Source organism: Falco cherrug, chromosome Z (genome assembly GCF_023634085.1).
Source record: "Falco cherrug isolate bFalChe1 chromosome Z, bFalChe1.pri, whole genome shotgun sequence".
Classification (NCBI taxonomy): Eukaryota; Metazoa; Chordata; class Aves; order Falconiformes; family Falconidae; genus Falco; species Falco cherrug.
Window position 1 is genome coordinate 35,158,283 of NC_073720.1, and position 26,899 is coordinate 35,185,181.

General features: G+C 41.8%; 1 protein-coding gene across 8 annotated transcripts in view; it reads right to left on the reverse strand.

The window, feature by feature from the left end:
* The window catches only part of TTC39B (tetratricopeptide repeat domain 39B), a 75,181-nt gene extending 54,072 nt beyond the window's left edge, over positions 1 to 21,109 (reverse strand). For 2 of the 8 annotated variants that reach the window (XM_027807867.2, XM_027807872.2), the window contains exons 1-2: positions 10,844 to 10,943; positions 10,609 to 10,749 (exon numbers count right to left, since the gene is read on the reverse strand). Coding sequence is in view for 2 of the 8 variants with exons in the window: in XM_055698617.1 (XP_055554592.1) it covers positions 20,959 to 21,006 (48 nt within the window). In the remaining 6 variants the exon portion in view is untranslated. Of the gene's footprint in view, positions 1 to 10,608; positions 10,817 to 10,839; positions 10,944 to 11,146; positions 11,237 to 20,958 lie in introns of those variants that run through there. The other 6 variants (XM_027807871.2, XM_027807870.2, XM_055698617.1 and 3 more) reach the window with 6 other exon arrangements.
* Positions 21,110 to 26,899: the final 5,790 nt, after the last annotated feature.

The following is a 26,899-nucleotide window of genomic DNA, read 5'->3' on the forward strand; positions in this document are numbered from 1 at the left end:
GGAATGGCCTCGGCCCGTCGCTCCAGCCTGCCCAGCTCCCTCTGCAGAGCCTGCCCGCCCTAAGGACAGCAACACTCCCCCCAGCCTGGTGTCACCTGCAAACTTACTGAGGGTGCACTCAGTCCCCCCATCCAGATCACTGACGAAGACATTAAACAGGACTGGCCCCAGGACTGAGCCCTGAGGAGCACCACTTGTGACCAGTCACCAAGAGTTAACTTCATTCTGTACAGGGATTAATTTTACAAGAATTAAGGGATTTTTAATTAAACTTGGTTGACAAGCTCAGAAGCAGTTTCCTAATGCCAGGGAGATGCGCTCTACTACCTCTGGCTAAAACTGCCCAGACCTAGCTGAAACGGCAACAGTCTACACAGTGCGTGGGGGCATATGGACTAAATCTCTTTCCTTGATAATACTGAATACAGGGAAAAAAGTTTGACCATGGGGAGAGAATGGGGGAGGTGTAAGGAGGAACTGATTTACAACACTCATACTAGACTCATACCAAGACTATGGAAGAGGGGCCTTCCATATGAACTTTGTTTGTACAATGGAACCAGCTTCCAGACAGTTTCTGCAAGTCAGTAGCCACCATACAGTTCTATTACCAAAATGGGACAGAATTTTTTTTTAAAAATATATATTTTTTGAACAAAGTCGAGGTATATACTCTTTTTTTTTTTGTTCTATGCAACATCATAAATATTTATTAGCCTTAGCCAGGAATACATTAAAAATTAAATCAAAGAAACTGGTGGCTAAGAGTTTTAAACTCCAGGCCCACAGAAGCAACAACTTAAAATCACTGGGCATTTAAAACTTCAGAGGATTTTATAGCAGTATGCAAGATCCTAAGAATATTACTCAAGGATACAAGAGGACAATATACCATCTCTTCCCTTAGTTGACTTAATTGAGAACTGCTAACAGAGGCTGGAAAATCTCCCCAATAAACAGCAACAAAATTAGCAAATCCCCCAGACTTGCAAGCTGACTCCCAGTACACACTTCTTGTCAGCATTTTCCATTTGCATTATAAAAATACTGGGATTTTCTTAGTCTTTCAAGTAGAATCTGAAACTTTAGCAAAAGAATTGCTAGAACAGCCCAGTGCTACCATCACAACAAGCAACAAGCAACTGCAAGACCTCAGTTACTGTGAACTGGTTAACATCACAACAATCTCAGGAAAAAAGCAAAACACAAGACAAAAAACCCCACCAAAATAAAAAGCCACAAAAATGGTATTTAATTAAGAAATAATTGCAGCAGAGTTGACACAGTTGGAACAAAAAATTATGATCTGAGAATATTAAAAACCTCTCTTCATGGAAGGAACTGTAAAGACAAACTCTTCAGACTTGACAAGCCCTTTTTTTACATGCTATGCTGATCTAGCTTCTAAGAGATATCTGATAAAACATATAGTATGTTAAGAGTTAGCTGAGTAACCAAGAGGAAAAGCAGTTATCAGTGGAAGACAGCAATTGTTTCTAACAGAATTTCTCCAAGGCTTCTTTCTGTTCAATGCAATTTTTAATCAATACTCTCAGAATGAACATAACGCCAATGAAATGTTCACCCATAAGAATCAGTGGAACACACATCAGAATAAGAAAAATTACACTCCCTTTAAGAGATTGGTATGGTTAAGTCAGTCTCAAATAAGGAGATGCCCATGTAAAAATCAAAGAAATCAAACACACAGGTTAAGGTTGTATTATGGAAAGCAACAATCCTAAGACAGACAGAAAGGTCATTTTGACAATAAATTCAGTATGAACTCCTGTTGTTAACTTGTTGCGGTTTAACCCTGGCTGGCAACTAAGCAGCACGCAACCACTTGCTCACTCCCCCCACAGTGGCATGGGGGAGAGGATCGGAAGGATAAAAGTAAAAAATCTTGTGGGCTGAGATAAAGGCAGTTTAATAGAGGAAGCAAAAGTCGCACATGCAGGCAAAGCAAAGCAAGGAATTAATTCACCATTTCCCATCAGCAGGCAGGTGCTCAGCCATCTCCAAGAAAGCAGGGCTCCATCACACATAACTGTTACTTGGGAAGACAAATGCCGTAATGCCAAATGTTCCCCCTTCCTTCTTCTTGCCCCAGCTTATATATATTCAGCATGATGTCATACCATATGGAATATCCCTTTGGCTGGTTCAGGTCAGCTGTCCCGGCTGTGTCGCCTTCCAATTTCTTGTGCCCCTTCAGCCCTCCGGCTGGCAGGGCCTGAGAAATTGAAAAGCCCTTGATTTAATATAAACATTACTTAGCAATAACTAAAAACATCTGTGTTTTATCAACATTGTTATCACACCAAATCCAAAACACAGCAAGCACCACCTACTGAGAAGAAAATTAACTCCATCTCAGCTGAAACCAGGACAGCACATAATCCCTAAATTAATCTGCAACCAGCAGAAAACAAGTTTTAGTGTTCAACTGTAAAATTTTGTACTTTCCTATAATTCAGCCTTCTTAAATATCAATAAACATGTAAGATAACAGAAAAGATCCCATGAAATAGTTTAAGAACTATAACACATGATTTACTTTAAAAGCTACTTAAAATTCCAATCTTTGATTCACCAAAAGCAGGACAGCAGAAGTACTTACTATCTCTGGCTCATACAAACAAACTCACAGAAACAAAATCAGTACCAGGCAAAACCTCTTTGGATTCTTGTAAACTTTAGTTTTCATCATGCCTGTTTTCTGCTATCTCAAATTCACATCTTTCAGGCAGAGTGCTAACTACTGGAGCACACCAGCAAGAACAACCACAGACACTGTCTTTCATGTCTCCAAATTAAGAGTCTGAAAAGCACACAGCGTAACAGTTCAGCTAAGCACAAACTACTAGGTTTGACACCAGCCAAGTTTCATGAAAGACCGTTTTTGTTACACAAGGAGCATTTCTCTGTAGTTCTGACATTACTGTATGTGCTATAACTTGAGCCACCAATGCTTTTACACTACCGAATTTACTGTCAGAATCCCCTTCATAGAATCAAAACAGTAATGCACATATATATTCCTTTCCAAGTAGTTTCCAAATGCTGCTTTCCCAGCAAAAGTATGCTCATTCTCCTTGTAACAAAGTATCTTTTTCACATACCTGGATTTGACCTTGTTGCTTTAACCAACACCCACTCCCCAACCACTCCACTGAAGCACGAAATATCGGAAATGACTTCTTCACAAAAAGAATGATGGAGGTGAACAGTGCAAGCTCACTCATCTAGAAGTTGTGAAAGCTCAGCTTGAGATACTGCTCAGTTAAAAATAAATACATTCAGCTAAGAAAAATTGTTTTTATTACTCATCTGCAGTAAGAGAAGGTAACATGTCTACACACATCTACAAACTTCAGGTACAACAAGCACAAACAAAACCAAAAAGTAATTCTAAGAACTTGAGCTATGAAGCATAATCTGTAATGGACACCTTTCCTATGTCCTAACCATCAGATCAATGTCCTTATGTGTCACATAAGGACAGAATTCAACTGTTGCCTAAATCGACAATGGCATGAGAAAACATCACCTAGGACCGCGTATTTTTCCAGGTGTTAAGAGTGAATGTAATTCTCAGCAGTACAGCAGAACCCTGAAACTAATATGCCACTTATCTTGAGCTAATTAATGAAGTATTCATGTAAAGAATTAGCACTGATGAGCAAAATAACATTCAGATTTCTTTTCATTTCACAAACATAGATGCTTTTCACTTCCTAATACTTATTCAGAATACCGAGTACTTTCTACTATGAAGAGCTTAAAAATTGCAACTTTTAGTTACCAATTCATTAGACTTGACATAGCCATTTCTTGCAGAAAAGATTAGTCCACTTTATATATAACTATATATATATAACATCTATATATATAACATATATATAGATTAACATATATAACATATATATAACATTATATATAACTATATATATATAACTATATATATAACTAGCAGAACAGAAAAGTAACCTGGGAATTAAACTATGTCTTAACACTTATTGTCAAAAATCCCCAAACATATGACAGAAAAGGTGTTTCAATGTTGTCTTGGCAGCAAAACAACATGGGAGAGTAGAGGAAGAAGGCACTCCCAAACCCTTCTTCTCCATTACCTACACACATTTTATTTGCCTCTGTGACACTGGATCCTGGTCTTAATGATTTGTATCCTAGAAACACATGAAAAACACAGAGTTCAAAAGGGGAAGGAGACAATGTAGCTGTTACAAAAGAGGAAAACCATTTCCTCTTCCCAGAGACAGAAACAGCCTTGAGGCAGCAAGAACCGAATTGAAATGCACAACTTCCGTTCTCAGTATAACCAATTCTTACATAAAAGCTAAAATACAAGATTAATTTATCTAAAAGAAAAAAATGCACATATTTTTGTGCTTATGTATTATTTCAAACTCATTGGTTTGAACTGCAAATATAACCCATTGGCTTTTTAAAAATCATTCTCAAGAATATTTGCATAAATTATCAGTGGTTTTCCAGAGAGCTGAGTAGGCTGATTGGTGGCTGTTTTGGAGGAGCTGTGTTTTGCTAGATGTTTTCCATGGCAGATGAAGAACCTTAGCTGTCAAAAGCCAAAGATCAAGCTCAGTAGTTCACACTTAGTTACTCAAATCTTACCCACGTAGCCACATTCAAGAACTTTACTAATGTCAGTGACCTGGTCAGATAAACCCCTCCATATCCCAAAAAGAAAACAGGAGTTGGGAAAGTAGAATCCAGCTTTGCTAGAAATTTGGTTAAGTAACGAGTTGCTGATCAGTTAGTAATCCAACTTCAGTGTCACTTAGCTAAAAAATCAGATGTCAATACCCACAAAACAAGGGTTTCTCCATCACAGTCTGGAAAGCAGTGGCCTTTCAATGCAGCGGGTCACCTCAGAATTATCAGAAGACATAGGAAAACATAGTCTTTAAAGAAAATCCACCTTTTTTTTTTAACAGAGAACAGATGTTTGTAATGGAACTACCTGCCATAACGAAATGCAACTAATCAAATTGCCCACTTGATAAAGTGGACAATTCCTACTTGGCTTTCAGCTGTGTGCAAGCTGGACAAGTCTTAAACAGCATAGTAGCCACACTGTATAAACCAGGTCAGGACTGAGCATGAACATCAACTGAAGGAATTGCATTCAGCAATGTCAGTCATTGTGGGTCAGATTGGATACACAGAGGGAGCAACAAGATGAATGCTTTTCTGAAACTACTTTTAAAGATGGGGCACAAGGCAGCCACACTTTAGTAAACTGACATCAGTCTCACTTGTTCTGAACACAACTGGCTGAGCTTGTGCTGTTTTAAATGATACCTCTCCCTCATGACTGAAATATCCAACATTTTGCACATAAAAAGCAAGAGTACAGTTTCAGTTAAAGTTGGCTGAACACCAAGGTGGTTTCTCTTACTGTTTACACTGGCACCTTCCTGCTATTTGACCTGCAGTCATTTTTGCACAAAGAGCACTTCTAAGAGGCAGAGGAATCGGGTAGCAGCATAGAACTTCATTGCTGTAATAAAGCTTTTTTTCTTAATTTTTAAACTAGTTGACCATCTTTTCTCTCCATCTCACACACACACCCTCAGACACCCCTGAGCCCAAAGGAGTGTCACTCAGGTTTGTATTTGTTTGAGCGGCATCAGGAAAACAAACAAATCCCAACACAGAAAACAAATAAATCACATGCTCATTCAGGAGTTCAAAGTCCCGTACAAATGCACCAAAGTACACTCCTCATGGAAAAATCTCTGAGGAGATGGCATATGTTGCTATTCTTGATCAACTTCATTGGACAAAACCAATTGTGAAGCAATTCTAAACTGAAAAATAGATACAAACAGATGCAACTTGGCTGGATACATCTTCCTTTTCATACTGTATCAAGAATGATTGAGAATAACGTGAAGGTGACTAAGAAGACTGAGAAGGTAGCAACAATACACAACCACTCTTCTCAAAATAGACACCATGTAAGGGAAGGCACTGTAAGCTGGTCCTCTCTAGCCATAAGAAAGATTACTCAACCAAATTAATTCTTCTTGCAGCAGACATGTCTTATAAGAACTTTGTGTCCAGCTAGTTAAACTTTTTACAAAAACTTCATCACTGAATTGTTTCACTGGAATTACATAAAACCTCATTAAAATAAAAAAGAACTTTAGTATGCTATTTATTATAAAGTCTTATGAAGTTGGTAAGACAATTGTTACATTCTTCTAGACTTAATTCTTCTGACAGATAACCATAGCGCATAAGTACTAGGTACATCTGTAATTTCCAGGACACTGGACATGGGTAAGATACCACTGTTGAAACACAAAGCTGGTAAAGACTTTCCTACTTCCAGTCATATGGATTAGCAACAAACATTTAGCAAACTCCTATCAGCTTCCAAATAGACTCTTCAGTTAATTTTTTCATTCAATAGAAGAGGTAAAGACACGAGAGGTTTCAGAGACACAAGCTGGGGGTTCTTTCAGACAGTAACAGTGCTCAGAAACAGAACAAATGTTTACTCTCTCAACTTGCTTGCATGCAGCCAAGGCCCGAGCAACTTTAAAGTCACTAGCCTCCCTACGACTCAAATACAAAAAACTTGGTCTTATCAATTCTGGCAAAGTTAATATTTCACAGCTAGTGACATTTCACCCATTCTAGCTCAGAAGTAGCCATCTCTCACGAAGTTTAACTTTCCACGACTGGCTAACCTTCACAGAAGCTTCAGTTCAGTCTAGACTAAAGATCACTATAGTTTGCTGCTAACAAATATGGTATCTCTTTAAGAGATACAATCCTACTGCACAAGGAGGTAGGAGGCTCACTTGGACTCATTTGAGTCAACACAACCTACCAAAAAAAACCCCATTACCTTTAGGAAGCAAGAAGAACATTGTTGTAAGATCAGAAGATCCATTTCACAAACACCAGGTAACACATCTGTGCTCTTTTTGGAGCTGGGAGGATCCCAATTCTTCCCCTTTCACAAGGGTAGATCTATTCAACAGTCTCATCTAATCTTCCACCTTCAGTCCCATGTCAGGTTCCTGATGTAAATGATGAGGCAAAACCTGACAGTTTTCATTTATGTTACCTTATGCATTATGATATTGTGGGATACTAAAAAAACCAAACACAACACAACAAACAAACCCACCTATAGTAGACCTGAAAGCAACAACAGCCGAACTCTCTAATTTTTTGTTTGCTGGCTGAGAATGATTCTCCTGGAAAACCAGCTAGAAGCCAATGAGAAAGAAAAGAAGTTCCTTAAATCACTTGTTCCATGCAAACGGCCTTGGATGGAAAGAACAGTTAATTTCACCTGCTTCCTGCTTCCATATTAGATATGCTACCACCATGACCACTGATAAGTCAGGCAAAAGTGGTTATTTCATGGCAAGTAAAAACACTTTCCATTTGTGTTTCTTTCATTATTTCAGTGCTACAACTTCTATTTTTGCCCTGATAAACTTCATTAGTAAGCCTAAGTATTTGCTACTAAACTAAGTCTTAAAAAAACTGAAATCCTTAGATGTCAAGAACAGGTTTATTCAGAACAGAAGGCAAAGAAATAACCCATCCCCCAATCAAATATGTACTTTTTAGTGGGAGCACCGTTAGCTGCAACTTAACTGAGCTGTTGACCCCGCTGATCAACATTAGAGACAGCGAAAAACTATAACCAACCAGTGCTCAAAAATAGGGAGCTAAAGAACCAGGAGGTTAAAAAAAAAAAGGTAGCAAACACAAATTTCTAATGCTAAAATGGATCATAAATCTAGACCATTTCAAAGGTTTTAAGCCATCAGACAAAACGTAAAAAAGAGAAGTAACAGCAATTACCCTTCAAGCAATGTGGAAATGTGCTTATCTCTTGACAGGCCAGACACAATCTCATAATAAACAAGTGTGGGAAATTCAAAAGAATCTATAAATTGTGGGGAAAAAACTAATAATAAAAAATAAAACAAAAACACAAACCATCTTGTCTCTGGTTTTGTAAAAGTCATGAAACTTTAAGAGTTATCCTGAACTGAATCCAGTCTTTCCAAAATACCTGGCCGTTTTATAACAAAGGGTCAGTCACTGATTTTTTTCCCCAATTCCAGTGCTAAGAAACAAATGCCATCACTTTCACTAGATGAAAGGGTATCAGCTATACTTTGATGGCATAATGATTGATACCATGGCTGTAGGCTTTGGAATTCTTCTGGTGTAATTTTTTTCAGGACAACAGGTGTCTTACCTACCATGGAGAATTGCATGGCTTATACAAGGAGGCTTTCTAAAGATCTTACTTAAATGCAACTTCAGTTGTCATACTTCCACAGACTTCCTTGATCTCATTCACACAACAATGTGCTTTATGGGTTTTAAAAAAAAACACCAGGAAAATAAGAATTGCTCGAGTCAGATAGACTGCAATCCACGGTAAAAAAACAACTGCATAATCAAAGTAAGGGGTGCTGTTGCTAGAGCATTCATGTACTTCAGGGACAGGTTCTATTATTGTTGCTTGGTACCTACCAAGACCAGAATTCAAATAATTTATTTTTAAATAGTAATAATAAACTTGGAGTTTTATCTTAGTGTTGTGACATACCAATAGCACATCTGAACAGAACGTGAGGTCTCTGAAGTGTATCATCAGCTGTACTTGTACCATGAAGAGAAACAGTCATCTATGAAAGTGCAAGCAAGTAGAGCAGCAGTGCTTTCTATAAGTTTGTCATCAGATAAAATTTTAAAGGTGTATCAGAATTACTAGTATGTTTTCATCATTACAAGAGTTATGCCCAGGACTGACAGAAGTGGTTACTAAGAGATTTGTCAGTGTTTGGTGGTGGTTTTCTAGAAAAAAAAACTGTGCTGAGGTATTTGCAGTTGAGATTAAAATACATTTACTGAATTTCCCAAGCCCTTCTCCAAAGATCTGTTAGCATACAACAGTTTCCAAGCTTTGATGAGGTCTTTAGTACCACAATCAAGTTAATGTTACGCATGGGTAGCTTTTAGCAGGAAGCAGCAAAACTTCAGTTCTAGTCTCTCTGTCCTCACCCCACAACATACCTGACTTGGTAATGCAATGTACTATGTTGAAAACAAAATAAATCAATCACATAATTTTGTAATTTTTTAAAAAAGAAGAATCTTGCACATATCAGGATGGATCAAACAAAGTCTGTAAAGTGTAAGTCAAGCTGCAATTACAAATTGAGAGTCAGTCTTGACTCAACATAAGAAAGAAGCAGACAGTGGAAACCACCGCCCTGTAAAAGAAAAAGGGTAAAATATAAACAGCTAAGAGGAAGAGCACATTGTGTTGTCCTGAACTCTTCCAGGCATTTTCAAATACAGATGCTCAATGCTTACTTGTTTCCACAGATTCCTAAAGCTGCTAAAAAAAAATATGCTGATTATGCAACAGGTTCACCATGCACTTACTACACACGGATCCAGACAAAAGCATCAAAACTCTTACAAATTACAGTTTCCTAAAGGGCTATTTTGTCAGCGTTCCAGATTGCTTACCAATTACAATGTAATCAATAATCCTAAATAAATCTCATTACAGAGACACCACCTTGGAACTGCTGATACCAATACTTTTCAGAGATGACCTCAAGCTGGGGAACAAAACATGTTGACCACATATTAAAGATGATTCAGGGCCAGTTATGTTTGCTGGTTTGCCTATAACTAATCAATAAAAGGGAAAATATGAAAGGGACATTAATATGATCATCTTGGGTATTAACCTCCCTCAGATTAAAAGATCCTCTTGACTACACAGCTGGTTACTCATCTGTACAGAATGCAACAGCAGTTGTTACACATTTAGCACCACAAAGTTCTATTTTATAGTGAAAAGCAACTTAAGTGATTTTTATTAACTGGTTCATTTCCTTTAAAAGAAGGCCTTGTTGCAGTAACAGCAATTCCCACAACCCTATTTACGATAACGTTGATCTCATTACAGAATTTGAAAGTCTCTATGGGTATCTTCTGCTCCTTGTACTAACTGCAGTAACAGAGCAGCAGAGCTTTAGAAGGCAACATTATCTACAGTTAGAAGTGTATGTAATACAGGATTGAAGCAATAACTTTTGTCCAGAGAAAAACAGACACAGGTCATCTTCCATCTCTCCTAGAAACAATCAGATTTTTTTCATTAATAGAAAAGCATCATCTTAAGGCTACTGAAACTTAACTTTATACTAGTAATGAAGCTAACTAATTCCTAGCCAGTTTGTAAATGTGTTCTAGAGAGTTTGTGGTCTTTCCACCAGAATGCAAGTCAGACAGACAAAGACCTAACACAGAAATATAGCGTCACATTCAGACCAAGTGTCATGTTAAATTACACTAAGCACAATCGGGTCTTGACTTAACCAGGCAGTAAGCTAGAGTGTTAGTTCTTCCTAGGCTACTTACAGGCAAGCATAAACAGAAAACACTCATCTGAAGTTATGAGGATAACCCTTACATTAAAAAAAAAAACAAACAAACAACAAAGATTCACAAGTAACAGCTGCCTTCAAATTTCATTAACATAAAGTTACACTTAACCTATTAATGTCCCCCCGAAGTTTTGTTAATGCGTCATGTGTCTATAGCTTTCCTTCTTCAGTCAAGGCTCCCCCTGCTTTAATTCTTCATCCAGTCTATCCCCAAGCAGGGCATGGTATTTCTTCAGGCAGTGCAAGACAGCTGCAGGATCCAGAAGAGAGACACTGAATAGACTACACAGGTGCACTGAAAGCAGCATGTGTTTCCCCATATATAAGCTGTAACATTTACCTACACATTAAAGCTTGACAGAAAGGTGCAGTTACCCCCTGCCACATCCCCTACACTCCTTGTACAGCTTTCTGATGTCATGAGGAATTTATAACCTTTGGAAGTTCTAGCTGGAGTGTAACAACAAGGACAGAATAAATATACAGTTGTTACCAGATTTGTCACTTCTGCCCAAAGGGTCACTTTACCCCAAATGCAAGGTTACAGAATGTCAATGCCTCTAGGAAACTGCTCAGGCACACACACTCCCTCCTCCTCTTCCCGAAAGGTTATAGCCCTCTTTTGGCACTTTGCATTGTGTACTCACAGGCAACCAGAGCATTGCTTCCTTTACAACAAGCCCACACTGCAGCAAGTGTCCCGTGAACTGGCTGTCATGACTCACGCTGCGCAAAAGGAAAGCCCACATGACCACAGGGTCCAATCTAAAGCACAGAACCTCTGCACACCACTTCCTCCCGTCAGCACCCACAGACACAAAAACAGAAAAGCCAAACTCGTCACACAAGGCATAGACTACTTCTTTTAAACTATGAAAAGAGAAGTATCAGCCAGACAACTATTCTAGGCTGCCAGGGAACTATTTATGTCACAAGTGATCTCTGCCCGTTCCTGGTATCCATATCCATTTTCACTATAGCCCACAGTCATCATATACTAGAAAGTTTTCTAATTTGTGGTGGCTGTTGCAAAGTTTTCTGAAATCTCACATAATTTCTTAATTACTTCTTCAGACTGTGCAAAAAACACTGACCAAAGGGTAAAATTTCTATGTAAGAAAGATACAATTTAGACCACTTTCTGCAACTATTAAAATGTAAGTTTAGTAGTTTCCAGAACTCACCTATGTCATCCAAAGAAACCAACTGCTACTGTAAGGTATGATCTACACAGATACAAAACTCATACAAAGTTTACCTTCCCAGTGTAAAACCACATGCTCTACTACCCCTAACACTGACCAAAGCTAAAATAAACACAACAGACCAAACAAAACTTCTGTGCTCAGCTTCAGTCAAGGACAAGAGGAACACGCTTCAGAGACAACTAAGAAACCAAGCCCTGTATCCTGGGCTGCCATCAAAAATCTTAACTTCAGCTGCCCCTTCTCGCACTCCACCTGTCCTTGTAACAGCAGAGGATTTCCACAAACAAAAAGCAACACACACCAGGGAAGTTATGTGGGTTTAACAAAAAATAAAAATCACGACTCAAACGAACCCAAAATGTTAACAACACTGGAAAAGTGAGGTCTTTGAGGGATGTCAGGAGAGTTCCCTTCTCTGCTGCACCACACGGACATGCACTCACTGACAGAATTAAAGGCAACTGCTCAAATCCCATTAGCCAAGGGAGACTGCTTTTTGCAGAGAAACTAGTTTAAAAGTACCATAAACTACATCCCGCACTTGCAACTCTTAAAACCATTCAGAGAAAGCATACAAGCACCTTCCTACCACCCAGTCTCTAGTCCTTGTCCCCACACTTTTCTTCCCCTACTCCTTCAGTTGTGCCAGTGCAGTTACCTTTGACGACACATCTGTAAGCTGAACAACTTAGTTGATTCAGCATGAAATCCCAAAAGCAAGGCACCATGGACACAGAGCTATAAAAGCTCTCCAGTAACTACTTGCCTACTTTCCCTTAGAGGCAAGAATATCCCTTCTCTCCACTCAGGCACATCACTACTTAAATCTGCAAGCTCACTTTTCAACTACTCCAGTGTACAAAATCACAAGTGCCAATTCAGAAAGCAGTTACAAGGAGTTCTCCATGGTAGAACTCTGAACTGCAGAACAAGAGAATAAATATAGAGCATGACTTGCAGGAGGTCCGTTGGGACCTGATTTGTGACACTGGCATGAGACTGTGCTTCTGTTTCCAGTTCACAAAAAAAGTACAAAGCCAGGACAACTTTCATTTACTTTACAATTCCACTCCAAACATATCAGTTAACTCAAATGAAAGATCAAAATCCCACCATTCAAACAAGCAAAATGGACTTGTAAACAGCCCACCATAATTTATTTCACTTGGGCCTTAGCAGTCCTTTGGTGTTCACTTACTGAGAAATACATTCACTCTGAAACTTAGCCACACAACTTGTGTGATCCCTTCTACTCAGCATGACTTGAATTTACATAGTTCACATTTAGCTGAAGTCGCAGCTCTTTGCCAGACTAACCATTGCATCTTCCAGAAGTGACTGGCCATGAGCTACCACTTATTTTCCACTGATAGAGGGAGCTATAGCCATATATAGCTCTTTAATCCAAATTACATTAAAAGACACAGACACTCAGCTGCTGCTGAATCTCTCTTTCTCAAGGTTTTAAAGAGACTTTTCTTAAGCTCAGTAAAACGCAGCTTAACAGAGCCAGCTACTTCAGTGGTGTCAAGTAGCAGTACACAGGGAGATACATTTAACTGGATTTTCCAGAGCTGCGCGTGTTTTTCATGCTAAGATTTCTCCATCTGGACAAGGCACAGATTTAGATACTCCTTAATACTACGTTTAAGCCACTGAGTCTTACATTAAAGTTCTTCTTTTGGTCCAAGTCACACACTTAAATTTATCTAAACTGCTTTGTCTCCAATGTTTAGTTGCCATGCTTTTCACATTTCCCTTGACAAAGAACATTATAATCAACATGACTAACATGTGATAAAGATTTAAGGATATAATAATCTAGTGTTTAGATAAAAATGGATCAAACACACTCACTCCAGCTCCCCCTCAATGCAGTTAATAGGATTCCTTTTCAAAACATTTTCCTTGCCGGGAAGGCCCTAACAAACTGTGTATCACAAAGCCTTCAGTTATGCTACAGTTTATTAAAAAATAAGTCAAGAAGCACTGAAGCTTCACCTCACATACTATGACTCTTTTCAGTCATTATTTGTAACTGTTCCCATGAAAAATTATCTCCTCAAATTCAAGTGGGAAAGTTTTGTACAGAATGTGGAATATTTCAGTTTTTGACACGTTTCTTCAGCAGCAACTAGCCAGGTAAGCTATAAAATCCCTAAAGATCTGCACAAATTTGCTTCACCTTAAAAAAAAATTAAAAAAAAAAAGGACTCTTTAATAAAGCCACAACTGGTAATTCTGTATGTCTGCCGTATTTTCAACGGCAAGCTCAGGTTTTGCCTCAGGACATTAGAGTAGCCATTTAACAGTGAATTACTATTCATACTTCTTTAAAAAAAAGAAAATATTAAATGAAAAAAAGTAATTTGTTCCAGCCCTGGAAGCTTCCTAAGCTTGCAGAAAAGGAGGAAAAAAAAAACAAACACACACCACAAAAACACAGAGAACAAGTTTAGCTAGCTGCCCCACTGCATTGCATTATCAACAGTGCTAAGGTAGAGAACCCAGATAAAACATCTTCCTAGTCCATAATTTCTTGGTCAAAATAAAGGACAGTGTGACATATTCTACCTTTACAATCACACTTTCCTCAACTAAAGCTAATGTGAATATTTCTTCTTTCTTCTGGCCACCTACTACTAGGTACAGCCAAGTATTACTACTCAGCTACTATACACCACACTTCCTAGAAAAACCAGTACGGCCAGCTGGTGCCAAACACAGAAATTACTGTCTTCAGAAACAGGGTTCTTCCAGACCCTCTGTTTTTATGACAGACTGTCATTGTACATCCTCCAACAAAAGGATTTCTGGATAGCAAGAGTGCGCTCGATGCTGACTCCTGTAGACAAGAAGAAATCAAAGCAATGCTGCACACCCGAACACTGGCTTGCAAAGTTTATTTACTAATCTATTGCACAGTAAATGCATGAGAAGTGGAATAAAGACATGACACACTCACTGCATCATAACAAAAAGTATCACTGCTAACAAGATCCGAGGTATTGACTATCCTGCGTTACTATGTGGTAGCAGCATTGCTTCCTTACTCTAGACAGAATAAGATGACAGGCAGGTTTTCACCGGCTTGATAAGAAAATCTTACTTTTAGCACCTGCTGTTTGGGAATAAGTACACAGGTCCATGATATTTATTTGCTACTGACTCACCTGAAACATTTTTTTGAGCCTCAGAGAACTTAGAAAAGCAGAAGAAGTTTTTAGCACTCACAAATTCTCACATTTCTGACCGCCTATAGCACAAAGGTCTTGGACATGCCCAGGCTCTAAGCAGAACACACATCAACAGCAGCAGAGATCCACCTCTGAAAGCCAGTTCTCAGGTCTTCAGTTGCATGATTTTGCTCTCTTTTCAAAATGAGAGCAGTGATCCACCATGTCTGCTCCTACAAGTATAATATTGTTTCTATTAATCCAGAGGAAACAGCATGTGTGAAAACCACTGCCCACCAGATCGATGTGGTCTATCAGGCTGTACTCCTGCCAGCCTGCCCCCAGCAACTATGATCTTACCTCCACCTTGTCTGCCGGTGCCACGCAAGAAGAGAAAGCCCTATTACTTATTTGAAATTTCCCTTGTCATTGCAAGTCCTTTTGGTTAGGTAAGCTATAGGAGACTTACTTAACAAAACAGGAGGCATAAGACTATGCATGCTTATCACCTACTCATACGTTGAGTCATCCTGGGCTATGCTGCTATATAACCCATGGTCTGCCAAGAAGCAATTGTGTTCCTTTTCTCTTTCAACATGCAACTTCTTTGCCGTGAGAACAGGAACCCTTACCCAAGACAAGTCATTGACCTCCAGCAGTTCCAACAAGCCCATCAGGTCTAGAGTTTTGTTGCAAACACACTGGCACCAAGATATCAACAAGGGAAGAATATACATTTGCAGAACTAAACATGCTTCCACTAAGTCAGAATTCTCACACAGATCTACCGTAACTACAAGAAGAATCTATACCCCTTTAAGTTTACACATGAAATAGAGTTGTCTTTCCATATAGTGCATGGCAAGCTTTCAGCTACAGTTACCAAGACAGCTATAACCATAAGGACAGTAAATTCCACTGCTCAGTGCAAAGACTTCACAAAAGATATTAGATGCTGCTTTCCACAACAGAATAGAAGCTTCTCCATATGCAAAGAAAAACCAAAGCCTTAAGGAAAAAAACAAAAAAATTGACTCTTAGTTTTTGTTCTACTTTTTTTCCATCTATATACAAAATAAATATCACCACCTCACACAACCCCACACATAAAAAAACCAAACATCGAAAAGAGAAGTAAAAGCAAATCATAACAGACAAATTCACAAGTTTATCGGTCAGCCCTGCCTCCCTAGGAGGCATCTGGTGCTTTCCACAGTAACTCCACCTTTCTTCATATCCCCTGTACCTTTTATCCCTTAGTGTGAGGAGGAACAGCACACTAACTAACTAAAGTGAATTAGTTTCATCATTGTAATGAAATAAGAAAATAAGAAAGTTTAATTGGAACAGTTACATATACTTCCTTTTCCCTTCCAGGAAACCAACAAAGACTTAAGCCGCATTTTCTTTTCTCAGTCTACCTGGCTTTCAAATTTGGTCACAGACAACCAAGGGGCTCAAACAGATGTATGAAGCAAGCTCTAGAAAGGCAAATAAAAAATAGAAAAAAGTGAACAATAAAAATTAGGTATCTCAGAAAATAAGGTAATATAAAATTGAGAATACACATCTTACCTTGAATAGGTGGTTGCATGGAAAAATAATACCTCAACAAGTACACCCATGGGTAAAACAAAGTTTTATTCAAAATAAAGAACCTCAGAAGCAGAAACAGCAACAAAGTGTTACTTAATAAAGAAGAAATTAGTAGTCACACTCAGTTTTCCCATGGTCCTTTTCTCATCTGTGCTGCTGGAATAGCATGCCCATCATCTTAGAGGCAGATGTACTTTGACAGTAGGATGGGGCCAAAACAGGAACAGGAAACACAGATGAGCTAAATGCCAAAGCACAAGCCTTCGGAATAAGCCAATAAAAGTTCAAATATTACATTCTCCAGTTGGGCAAGATCTACTTCTCTAGAGAGACAAAACCAAACAAATTAGATTAGGATGTTTTAAAACAATCATCCTTCATGACAGGAATTGCCCTTACTACCCCTTCCCAACTCAGTATTCCCACATATTCTTCACTTTTTCAGGTGAAAAATGCATCATAGTGGCCCGTTTCCAGCTTGCCAAAGTCTCCAGGGCAGTGCAGCTACCACCATTTCTCACCACTGAAACTCTTCTTCCAGGCTGGAATTACCAAACAAAACTGGTGAAGAATCCTCCTAAACAAGAGAGCAAGAACAGCCAGTGCTGCACACTTCTGTAATTTATTCTAAAGTACATTATTATATTAAACTACTGGTGGGAAGAAGCATACCAGCAGCAAGTTCTTTGATTACAAGTGCAGCAGCTGTTGCAGCAGTGGATGAAAAGCTTGAGTACTTGGAGTACTAACCAGTACTAAACAGCTTTTGAGTTAAAGACAGTGCTGGTTTCATTTTGGAATTAGTTCTGGAGATAAACTGTCCAGGCTGATAAAGCCAGCCTGTACAGTGTTTGTCCCCGCTTGGGCGGTTCAAGAGAATACAGCACACATTATCGGGTCTTCATTACCTAAATTTTCCTTAATGTTACTTTAGAGCTGAGGCACAGATTAGCTGAATTGACCAAGCTGTCCTTAATACAAGCCCTGAAGTCAACCACAGCAAGGGCACCAAATCACTTTCAGATCTGTGTATAATCCTTAGTCTGGCTCAGTGTGGCCAAACAAGGCATTTTTTTTTAGCATCTAGATACTTCTTTACCATGATCCTTTGTCTGGCCAAAACACTCGCATGCACAAAAGCCAAGGTTGGGTTCGCTGGGGTTTTTTTAATGGATAGGGAATCCCCAAGTAACCAATTAAGCTGGCTTTAAGACTTTGAAAAACCAGGGCAGCACAGAGTGAACTTAATGTGAAGCAGATCTGGCCCACTATTTTAAGTAATCTTTAGACCGGGGTGGGGGGGAGGGCAGCAGGGAGTGGGGGCTTAAAGTTTTGCTTGAAGACTCTGCAATTGCTGGAAGTGCTCCTTTGCCATTAAAGTTAAGCATACCTGTCCTAGATTTGCAACCTGTTCCTACTAATACGAGTACTTTTAGCAGGTCAATTCAGTGTCATATAGTGGTTTAAGTGCCAATGGCACCTCACATTTTGAGTTCACAACTGGACACACCACAGATGGCCACTTTCACTCTGATCACATAGCACCTAGGAAACTGCTTCCTAGTAGAGGATGACCACACACACTAACACCCAGGAAGCAACACTGCTCAGGAAAATCCCAAGTTTAATAACCACTTGTTTTCCCAGATGAGCATACCCCTAACACCATCTCAATAATAGAGCCTCTTAGGCTTAGGTTTCCAACTTCTGTTGGTGTTTGGTTTTGTTGTTGTTTTTTAAAAAAAAAAAAAAGAACAAAACACCATGCCTAAACACTGGACTACCACGCTGTATTAGCTGAGGGGAAAAACCCAAACACTTATTTAGACTTCACACCACTTCCTCACCATGCCCACTGGAAAGCCAAGCTGGAGGACAATGAGGCATAAATCAGTAAAAAAATTAAATATAAACAAACAAACTATCTGACACTTCCTTGAGCTGAAAGAAGTATAAGGAAAACCAGAAATTTTACTCATCAGGGACTACAGCAGGGGCCAGCTACCTGCTACCTTAACCTTGGACTTTGGAAGCAGGGTTCTTCCTGGTCAATATCCTGTTAAGCAGGAAACAACTTCAAGGTTTAGCTTAGCATGTCCTTCAAAGCTTCAGGGATAAGTATTCCCAAGTCCCTGCAAAGCAAAATTATGTGCTGAAAGCTATGTTCATATAGTACTATGCATGTACACTTTTAAAATCAGGAAGCAGAGTTCCCATCTGCCATACTTCATGTAAACGTTATTTAGATGCACACAGCTCTTTAAGAGCAAAGCTAGTAGTAACATTCCCCAGCTTCAGTTCCCCAACACCATAACCGCCGCTAACACTTACAAAAACCCCACCTAAAACACTTAAAACCAACTACCTCATGCATGAAGTGCTGAAATCACATCCAGCTTGAGTAAACAGATGTGGTAAACCCATAGGCAAACCCAGCTTACAGTGGTCTAGACTTCTGTTACAGAAGCAGTGACTCACCCCAATATCAAGCTACTGTTCACCCTCCCCTCCTGCACTCTGGGATCTCACCAGGAAAAATCCAAGCACTCATTCCATTAATAATTCTGGTCTGTTTCAGACTCCAGCAAATCAAGCACAGGTCTCTGCAAGGATCACGAAGTCTTTCGAGCTCATTGGAGAAAGCTTTGCACTTTTTGCAGTCTATTGCTTAAATTAAGCCTTTTTCAGGTACTTTTATGCCTACCTTTCAAATTGTTTGCATGGCAGCTTCTTTTTTTCTAACAAAGCACTGACACTCAATAGCAAACTCAGTGAAGAATATTCTTCCATATTGTTCACACAGGGCAGCTGGGCTGTAAGTTGCTAAATACCTGTTGTAACAACTGTGAATTCCAACTACTTGCTTCCTGAAAACAGCAAGCTTCTTAGTACCTTGTTCTCACTGGTACTACTCTTTATATCTGAACAAAAAAACTCAGCTCTGCAGAGATCACACTATGATTTTGCACTGATTCACTTCAGTATACAGCAAAATTCAAGCATTTCACATCCTCTTCCCCTTGTGCCTCCACACCATAACCTCAGGAAGCAGCAATTTCTATAGCACGCTCCGAAATAAAACTTCTCAATATAACCCAACCTTCCAACCATGAAAAAGAACAAGCTGGTTTTTATCATCTCTTCCAGAAACATCTTCTGCAACTGCCAAATACAAAACATGAGGACTCAAATGAACTACACCTCATACCAAGTCCCACACGTGTATTTGTCTGTTGCCCTGTTGTATAAAACACTGCCTTACTTCAGAAACGGGGCACTTACTACATCCCTGTTTTCAAAAATCATCCCAACATGGTTTAAAAAAAGAAAACAAAACAACAAAAAACAAAAACCCAACTATGATGTAACCATATGATTCATAAGCCTTCAGCAAAGTTTGGCTGCAGGCGTGCCTTACAAATCTTTTGAAGAAGCTGCTGAATGTACACAAAGCTAAATTCGTTCATTTTAGATTACACAGCCAGAAATCAAGTCAATATTCCCACATGTGCATGCCAGGACTGCAATCTACTGTGTTCAAAAGCACCATCCAGTTAAAACTGCCTCCAGTTTTGCAGTAGTACCTTTTTCCAAAGCTAGTCTAGGAGACCCCTTACTATCACCAGCCTTCCCAGGGGTGCTGTCAACGAGTTCTGCCACCGCGTCTTTCGGTACCAATAGGATACAAAGGAAACGTAAAAGTTCAGGTGATCACTTTAAGGAATTCGTGCTTGGGCCGTTTAAGAGACCTTTAACAAAGCAACAGCGAAATTACGAACTCCAGCCTATAACGCACCTCACATCAAGTGCGGTTCTGCCCGATTCCACTTCCCGGGCACACGGACTGCCCAGCCCTCCCGCGGCAGGACGGCGCACACTGCGCCCACGACGAGGCGCCGCAGCCCCCCCGGCCACCCCGGCAGTAACGCCTGCCGGCCGGCCGGCCCGGGCCACGCAGCGAATCCCGCGGCCGCAGCCGCGCCGAACCACCCGCGCAGCAGGCAGCGGTGCTGCCCGCACACCTGCGCTGCGCTGCCCCTGCGCTGCCACTGCCCTGCGCGGGGGATGCGCCGCCCGCCGCCGGGCAGGAACGCGCACCGGAGAGGCGGCGCGGCGAACTCGCACGGAGCAGCGCGGCGCTGACGCGGAGCTGGGGTGAAAGAAAAAATGGGAAGAGGACGAGGCGGATGAGGGGAGAAAAATCACAGCGGGGGCCTGGAAAGGGGCTGCCCGCGACCCCGTCGCCGGGAAAACTTTCCCCAAGTCCCGGCGGCCCCTTGCCCCACCGGCGGCCGGGCCTGACCCGCGGGGAGGGGGCTGCCCGCCCGCCCGCCCGGCCCCGGCGCGGCGGCAGGTGGCGATGGGGATGCCGGCGGAGCAGGGTCCCCGCCCGCACCTCCCCCCGCCGCCGCGCCGGCAGGGCATGACCGACCGCTGCCCGCCCGCCCGGAGCCCTCCCGCCGGCTGTCCACCGGTTACCTCCTCGCCGCCGCCGCTCTCCTCCGTGCCGTTTCCTACGCTCGCCATGTTCCCGCTCCGTTGCCTTGTGCGCCGGGATGACTGCTGCTGCCGCCGCGCCCCGTCCCGCTCCCTACCGCCCGGCGACGGTCCCCGCCCCCCGCACTTCCCGGCCGCCCCCGCTCGGCCCGGCCCGACCCGACCCGGCCCGGCCCCGGCGCCTCCCGCCTCGTCCGTGCGGGGCCGCGCTCGGCACCTCCTCCCCGCCCCGGCCGCCCCACCGCTCCGCTGGCCGCGCCCCCTCGTTTGCATCGCGGGCCCCGCCCCGCCGGTCGCGCCCTGTCGCTCGCGCGGCACCCCGGCCGCCCCTGGGCGCTTAGCGCCGGCCGGCCGGCCCACAGCGCCGACCCGGGGCCGGGGCGGGGAGGGGTGCCCCTGGCGCTCCCCCAGCCCCCCGGGTCGGCCGGAAGGTGAGGCCGGCCGGCTCGGCCTGCGGGGCGAGCGGAGCATCGTCCCGAACTCCCGCAGAGGCCTCCTTCCTCAGTGCGGCCGCGCTCCTTCCCGCCGCCCCGCGTCCGGCCGCCCGCGGCCGCCCGCCGCGCCGGCCCGAGAGCAGCGCAGCTTCCCTCAGGCACTGCTGCGGTCCCTTAGCGTCCCTGCGGCCCCCCCGGCACCCGAGGGCCGGATCGGTGCTGCCGAGGCGGTGCGCTACGCTCCCAGCCTGCTCGCTGACCCACCGGCTGCCGCAGGGCCCGGGGGCGCTGGCTGTGCCCTGCGCCCGCCGCGGAGCTCGTCCGGGGGCTCGGCGGGAGCCCTGCGCGGGGACCCGCCGCGCCCGCTGCTGTCGGCCCGCTCCGGGCACTCGCTACACGAAGTCCAGGAGAAACCTGGCACCTCCAGCCAGTCCTTCAGCGCCCTGCGGTGCTGCTGCACCAGCGCGCTGACGACCGCTCGGGGAGAAAGTTTGCAAAGCAGCCAGCTCTGAGTACTGTTAGATTCCGCCACCGTGCCTCATCCTCCTGTTAGTTCACAGTATCATCATGCTTTTTGCTAAAAATCACCGATTTCCACTCCTTCCTATCCTGCCAGCTGAGGTCAAGTTCCGCTAAAAAGTAGGGGGCATAGTGCCCATCTCCACTTCCTACAGGTTACTTGTCCATTACAGCCTCTCTTAAAAAATACATGTAGTTTTGATATACTAGCTTTGATTAGAACCAGAGGGATGAAAGAAAGACCTGAACAGATTCAGCTAACCAGGAGGCAAATACAGACTAAGAGCTCTTTTGCGAGATTCGGGATTGCAGTCTAGATGTGAGAAAGAAAGGTCCTTCAGTCTCAGAAGAGGCAGAGGTACAGCCTCTCAGTGTAGGCTAGGAACTTCAGTGTGTCCCCATTAGTCTTACACAGACTGTACTGCTGTATTTGATCTGCTATTTTTACCCTGCCAAGCTAAGTAAAAGGGGGAGGGGAAACTAACTTTAACATCTTCATCTGTCCTGCAATATTGCACTCTTATCAGTTAAGGCATCACAGACACACTGTTCTTCCATACTCCCATTGCATTTGAGTATGTTTCTTCACCAACAGCTTGTTGGAAGATAGTCCAGTGATACTAATATGCTTCTCTGGGACTGATCTGAAGCACGTGAAACACACCAGTAGGGCAAATGCAGTAGACAGGCACATACATGCTTTGTATTTGACTCACAGCACAGTCACATCTGCCCACACAGCTCCACCTGAAACTGACATTACCACTACATCAGAATTTTATACTGCTCACGAGGATTACACAAGTTATCATGCTCTGTTGAAGACATGACTCCCTTTCTGTTTTTCAGGTCCAAAGGCAATCCGTTTGAGATGTTCTTTTGCTTAGAGCAGCAGACTAACTGCATTTCAAGAAGTTTTAACCAGTGTTATTCTGTAACAGAATACTATAAGGCACATACTGTATGAGTAGGATAGCTAACCCATAAAGTTTCCAAGTTCTAGAAATATAGTCCTAAAAGATGAGAGCAAATTACACCATTCTGTAGCAGCCACACATCTAGGCAGTTCCACACTGCCAGTTCTAGCTGGAAAGAATAAAAAATTAGCCTGATCCCGTATGTTCTTGCAGAAACTGTTAATGGAGTATAGCACCAGCGCTTTTAGAGTTATGCTGAGGAAATCACACCAATGTGCAGAGTTTGTAGTCACAAGTACTTACTCTAATCAGTAGGAGACATAACTGCATGAGTCAGAGTTTCAGTTAATATATTTAGCAAATTCAAGACCAAGGTCTAGCACAACACCACTTTGTCATGATTAGCTCTTGATAGATTTCGTTTATATTGTTGTATAATCTTTCCTCCCCACCAAGTTCTTTAGCTTATTTATATTCTTTTGGGCAGATTTAAGGATATAACAATCACTGACCTTTCTCTGGTTAGAAAAAAGATACATGCTAAAATAATGATGGTAGAGATAAGTACATCATACCATTCCTGGCCCAGGTAGCTAAGGCTTGAAAATTGCTACTGAAGTCTGAATAAAAGCCCTGTGAATAGCAGAGCCATCACTGAGTTTTGCATGGTCTTTGACAGGCTGCCACAGGGCATGCTCCCATTTAAGCCATTATAATAATAGTCAAAAAGGCATCTCAAAGCCACCCCACCCTACCACTTGCCCCGATTTTCTTTCATCAGTTTAATCATTCTTCCCCCTCTCCCTTGAAATGTAAGCATTAAAGATTTGCAAATTCCTCTTCCTCTTACCATTTTCCATTTGTTTAAAAACCCAAACAAGACAGAAAACACAGATTCTGAAGGAACATGGACAAGAATCTATAGGTCTTAATCCTGTGAGAAGAGGAGCATGCTGCTGTTCCCATGCAGCTCTAGTTCCTATCCATTTGAATGCAGGTATCTTTGCAGTAAGAATTAGGAAGATTATGAGCCGATTACTAATCTTCCAGAGAGCATTCCAGTGGATGTGTTGAAAGGATGATATTTTTTTTCCTTTTTTTTTTTTTTTTTTTTTTTTTTTTTTTTTTTTTTTTTTTTTTTACTGATATCTGACAGAGGAGGCAAGACCTTGAGAGTCCATTCCCCTCTGGCTGGCATAGCTATGTAGAATTCCCACCCAGGAATGGCCTGCCTACATTTCCCTTCCCCCCCACCCCCACCCCCTGTCTGCAAAGCCATTACTTGTTATGTTAACACTACCTGGATATTTGATAGCTCTGCTAGTGTTTCCTTTTGCAGTATAGCTGCTACTCACTTGGAATTTGCTTCACTGTAAGAATGCATGGGACCATGAGGAAAAAGAAACAATTTTTAATTTGAGCTTCTGTAATCAAATACAGATTGACAAGGATGAAAAGTCCTATACTGCCCCTCATGATCAGATAATATAGAGGAATAAAATCAACTTCAGTATAAACACTTGTTACTGATTCAGTTTCCCTGAGGACTAGAAAACAGTCCTTGAGAACAGGCCCACTGTAAAGGAAGCCTAGCAAGTTGCCTTAGCACTCCTGCAGCTACTTTTCAGTAGGGTTATACTGTCTCAGACTCACCCAAACAGAACTGTAGATAACAATCATTAAACAATTAACAGATTCCCTGATGGGAGGTAAGGCAAGTGAGCAAGACAGAAACCAAGTCCCAACTAGTTCCAGAAGTACCGTTTCATAAACTACCTATTAGAACAATGAGTACTCTGAGCAGCACAAACTGCACGTGAATCTGCCCACATAAATGCACTGTGAAAGATTTCCTGAGGAAGAATCACCATGTCTGAGGAATATATTTCAAGACCAAGAGACTGAAATTTCTTGCAGCTTCGCTAGTTAGAAGACAGCTAAGAAAAAAAATTACAGTAACTTAGCAGAGGTACTAATTCACAAAAAACCTACAACAAAAGCAAGGTGTACAGCCAAGAGAGAAAACCTGATGAGGGTGTATTTCCATATAGGTTATAACAGCCGTACTGTAACCTCCAGGCAATTAATTTTTTTAGCCAACACTAATTTTGCCAATTAAGATGAAGCAACACCTCTTCTTGACCAGTATCAAAATATTGTTTCTTCCCACAAGCTGAGCCAGCCTGTGGCTCACAAACATTATTTCAGAGATTACTATAGCAACAGTAGTAACCCCTTTAGAGTTAAAACACATGAGAGTGCATTGATGCATACATGTAGTTGTATGAGAAGGCCAAGATTGATTATAAGATCTTTTTCTTGTTGGCTGTCCCATTCCTGCATGTGTGCACACACATATGTGCACTTGCGGTCCTTTGCCACTGCCCAGCCCTGTAACATGTCATCTCAGATGTTACCTTATTCTCTAAAAGGAATATTAACTCTCAGTCCCAGCATATGCAGCTATGAGGAAAGGTTTGCAAGCCACAGAGCAGCCCACCTACCCACACAAATGCAACAGTTAAAGTCACTAAAAAAAGGAGAATCAGTGTCCTCAAAATATGTTCTCTGGCCTCAGGCTCCAAAAAAAGGGCATACATAGCTGAACCAAACACACCAACGTACACTTTTTATGTAAGATACAAAAGAAAGCAGCCTCTCCAAGACACGTCTTGGCATGCATGGAGGCAGTATTATGGCACAGAATATTGATGTACTGCAAAGGCTACAGATATGGACATCAAATAAAGCTTAAAGTACTGAGCTATCACAGTTAGGAGTGAATGTTTTCTACCCTCAATAAGCTGCTTCATCTAAATCGTGTTTGTCAGACCTCTCAAGAACTTTATTTGGAAGTGAAGTGCAATATTTTTGTTTAAATACTTAGACTTTCACCTTCTGTTAGGCACTTTTAGAGAGCTGCAGTGGTTTCAAACTCCCAGATCATGTTTCCATACTTAAAAGCTGTAACCACCTTGAAGTAGAGCCACCATTTCTTTCAGTCAGCCATCCATATTTACCTTCACTCACCATACCAGCATGCAGCAAATACTGTAGGGGTGAAAAGACATACAGAACTGCTAGTTCACGTGCCCAAGACTAGAAGAGGCATGATTAGGCAGTTACCAGACTTTTCAGCATAAACAGGACCATGGATAATATCCATAAAAAAAGCTTCCTCTTCTCAGGTAAGCCCTGCCTCTTTCCCAAAGTCAGGGGAAGGACAATAATGAACTTTGGACAAGGTGAGGTAGTTTACCTCAATTGCCATGTGACTGGTTTCTGAGTACCTAAGACAGGTTGTATAAGTGATCCTCGGTGAAAGCATAATGCAATTAATGCATCTAGCTTTCAGTAAGCCTCTAGTGCTTTTACCAATGTATCTACGCAGATGTTATTTGCATACTAGTTTCCAGCAACGCTTCTGCAGGTGCCACCTCTAATTTATGGGATATATTTGGATTATTTTCTGTGCGCCTTTATCACCTTCTTAAGGGAGAACTCTAAAAGGTGTCACTCAGAACAACTAGTTAATTTTTTTTAGCCCTAGAAGCAGGCATACCCCCCAACACTTACATACCACATCTTTCCTGCTCCAGGGGGAGTCAAGCTATTCTTAGGCTGACACAATTTAAACTGGATGTATCCACAGCCAGCGCCCAACTTTTCACTGCAGTGTAATAAGGTAAGTCACAGAATACTTCAGGTTTGAAGTGACCTCAGGAGGTCACCTGATCCACCTACTGCTGAAAGTACAGCCAGGCTCAAGGTCAGAGCAGGTTGCTTACACTGCGTTATACACATGCCTTAACAGAGAACACCTAATATACCACATAAATACAGACCTTGAAGCAAAACATCAGAGTATTGGGTCAGACTCAATAGCATCAGGAAATCAGTAAGCCATGCAGAGTAAAGAACAACAGTAAACAAAAACAACAAAAAAGCAAACAAAAAAAACTAACAGCAAAACACAACAACATTTATTATCTCTCAGGAATTTTAAAAGTAATGAAGTTTCCCATGATTCTAGACAGCAAAGCCAAAGACCCA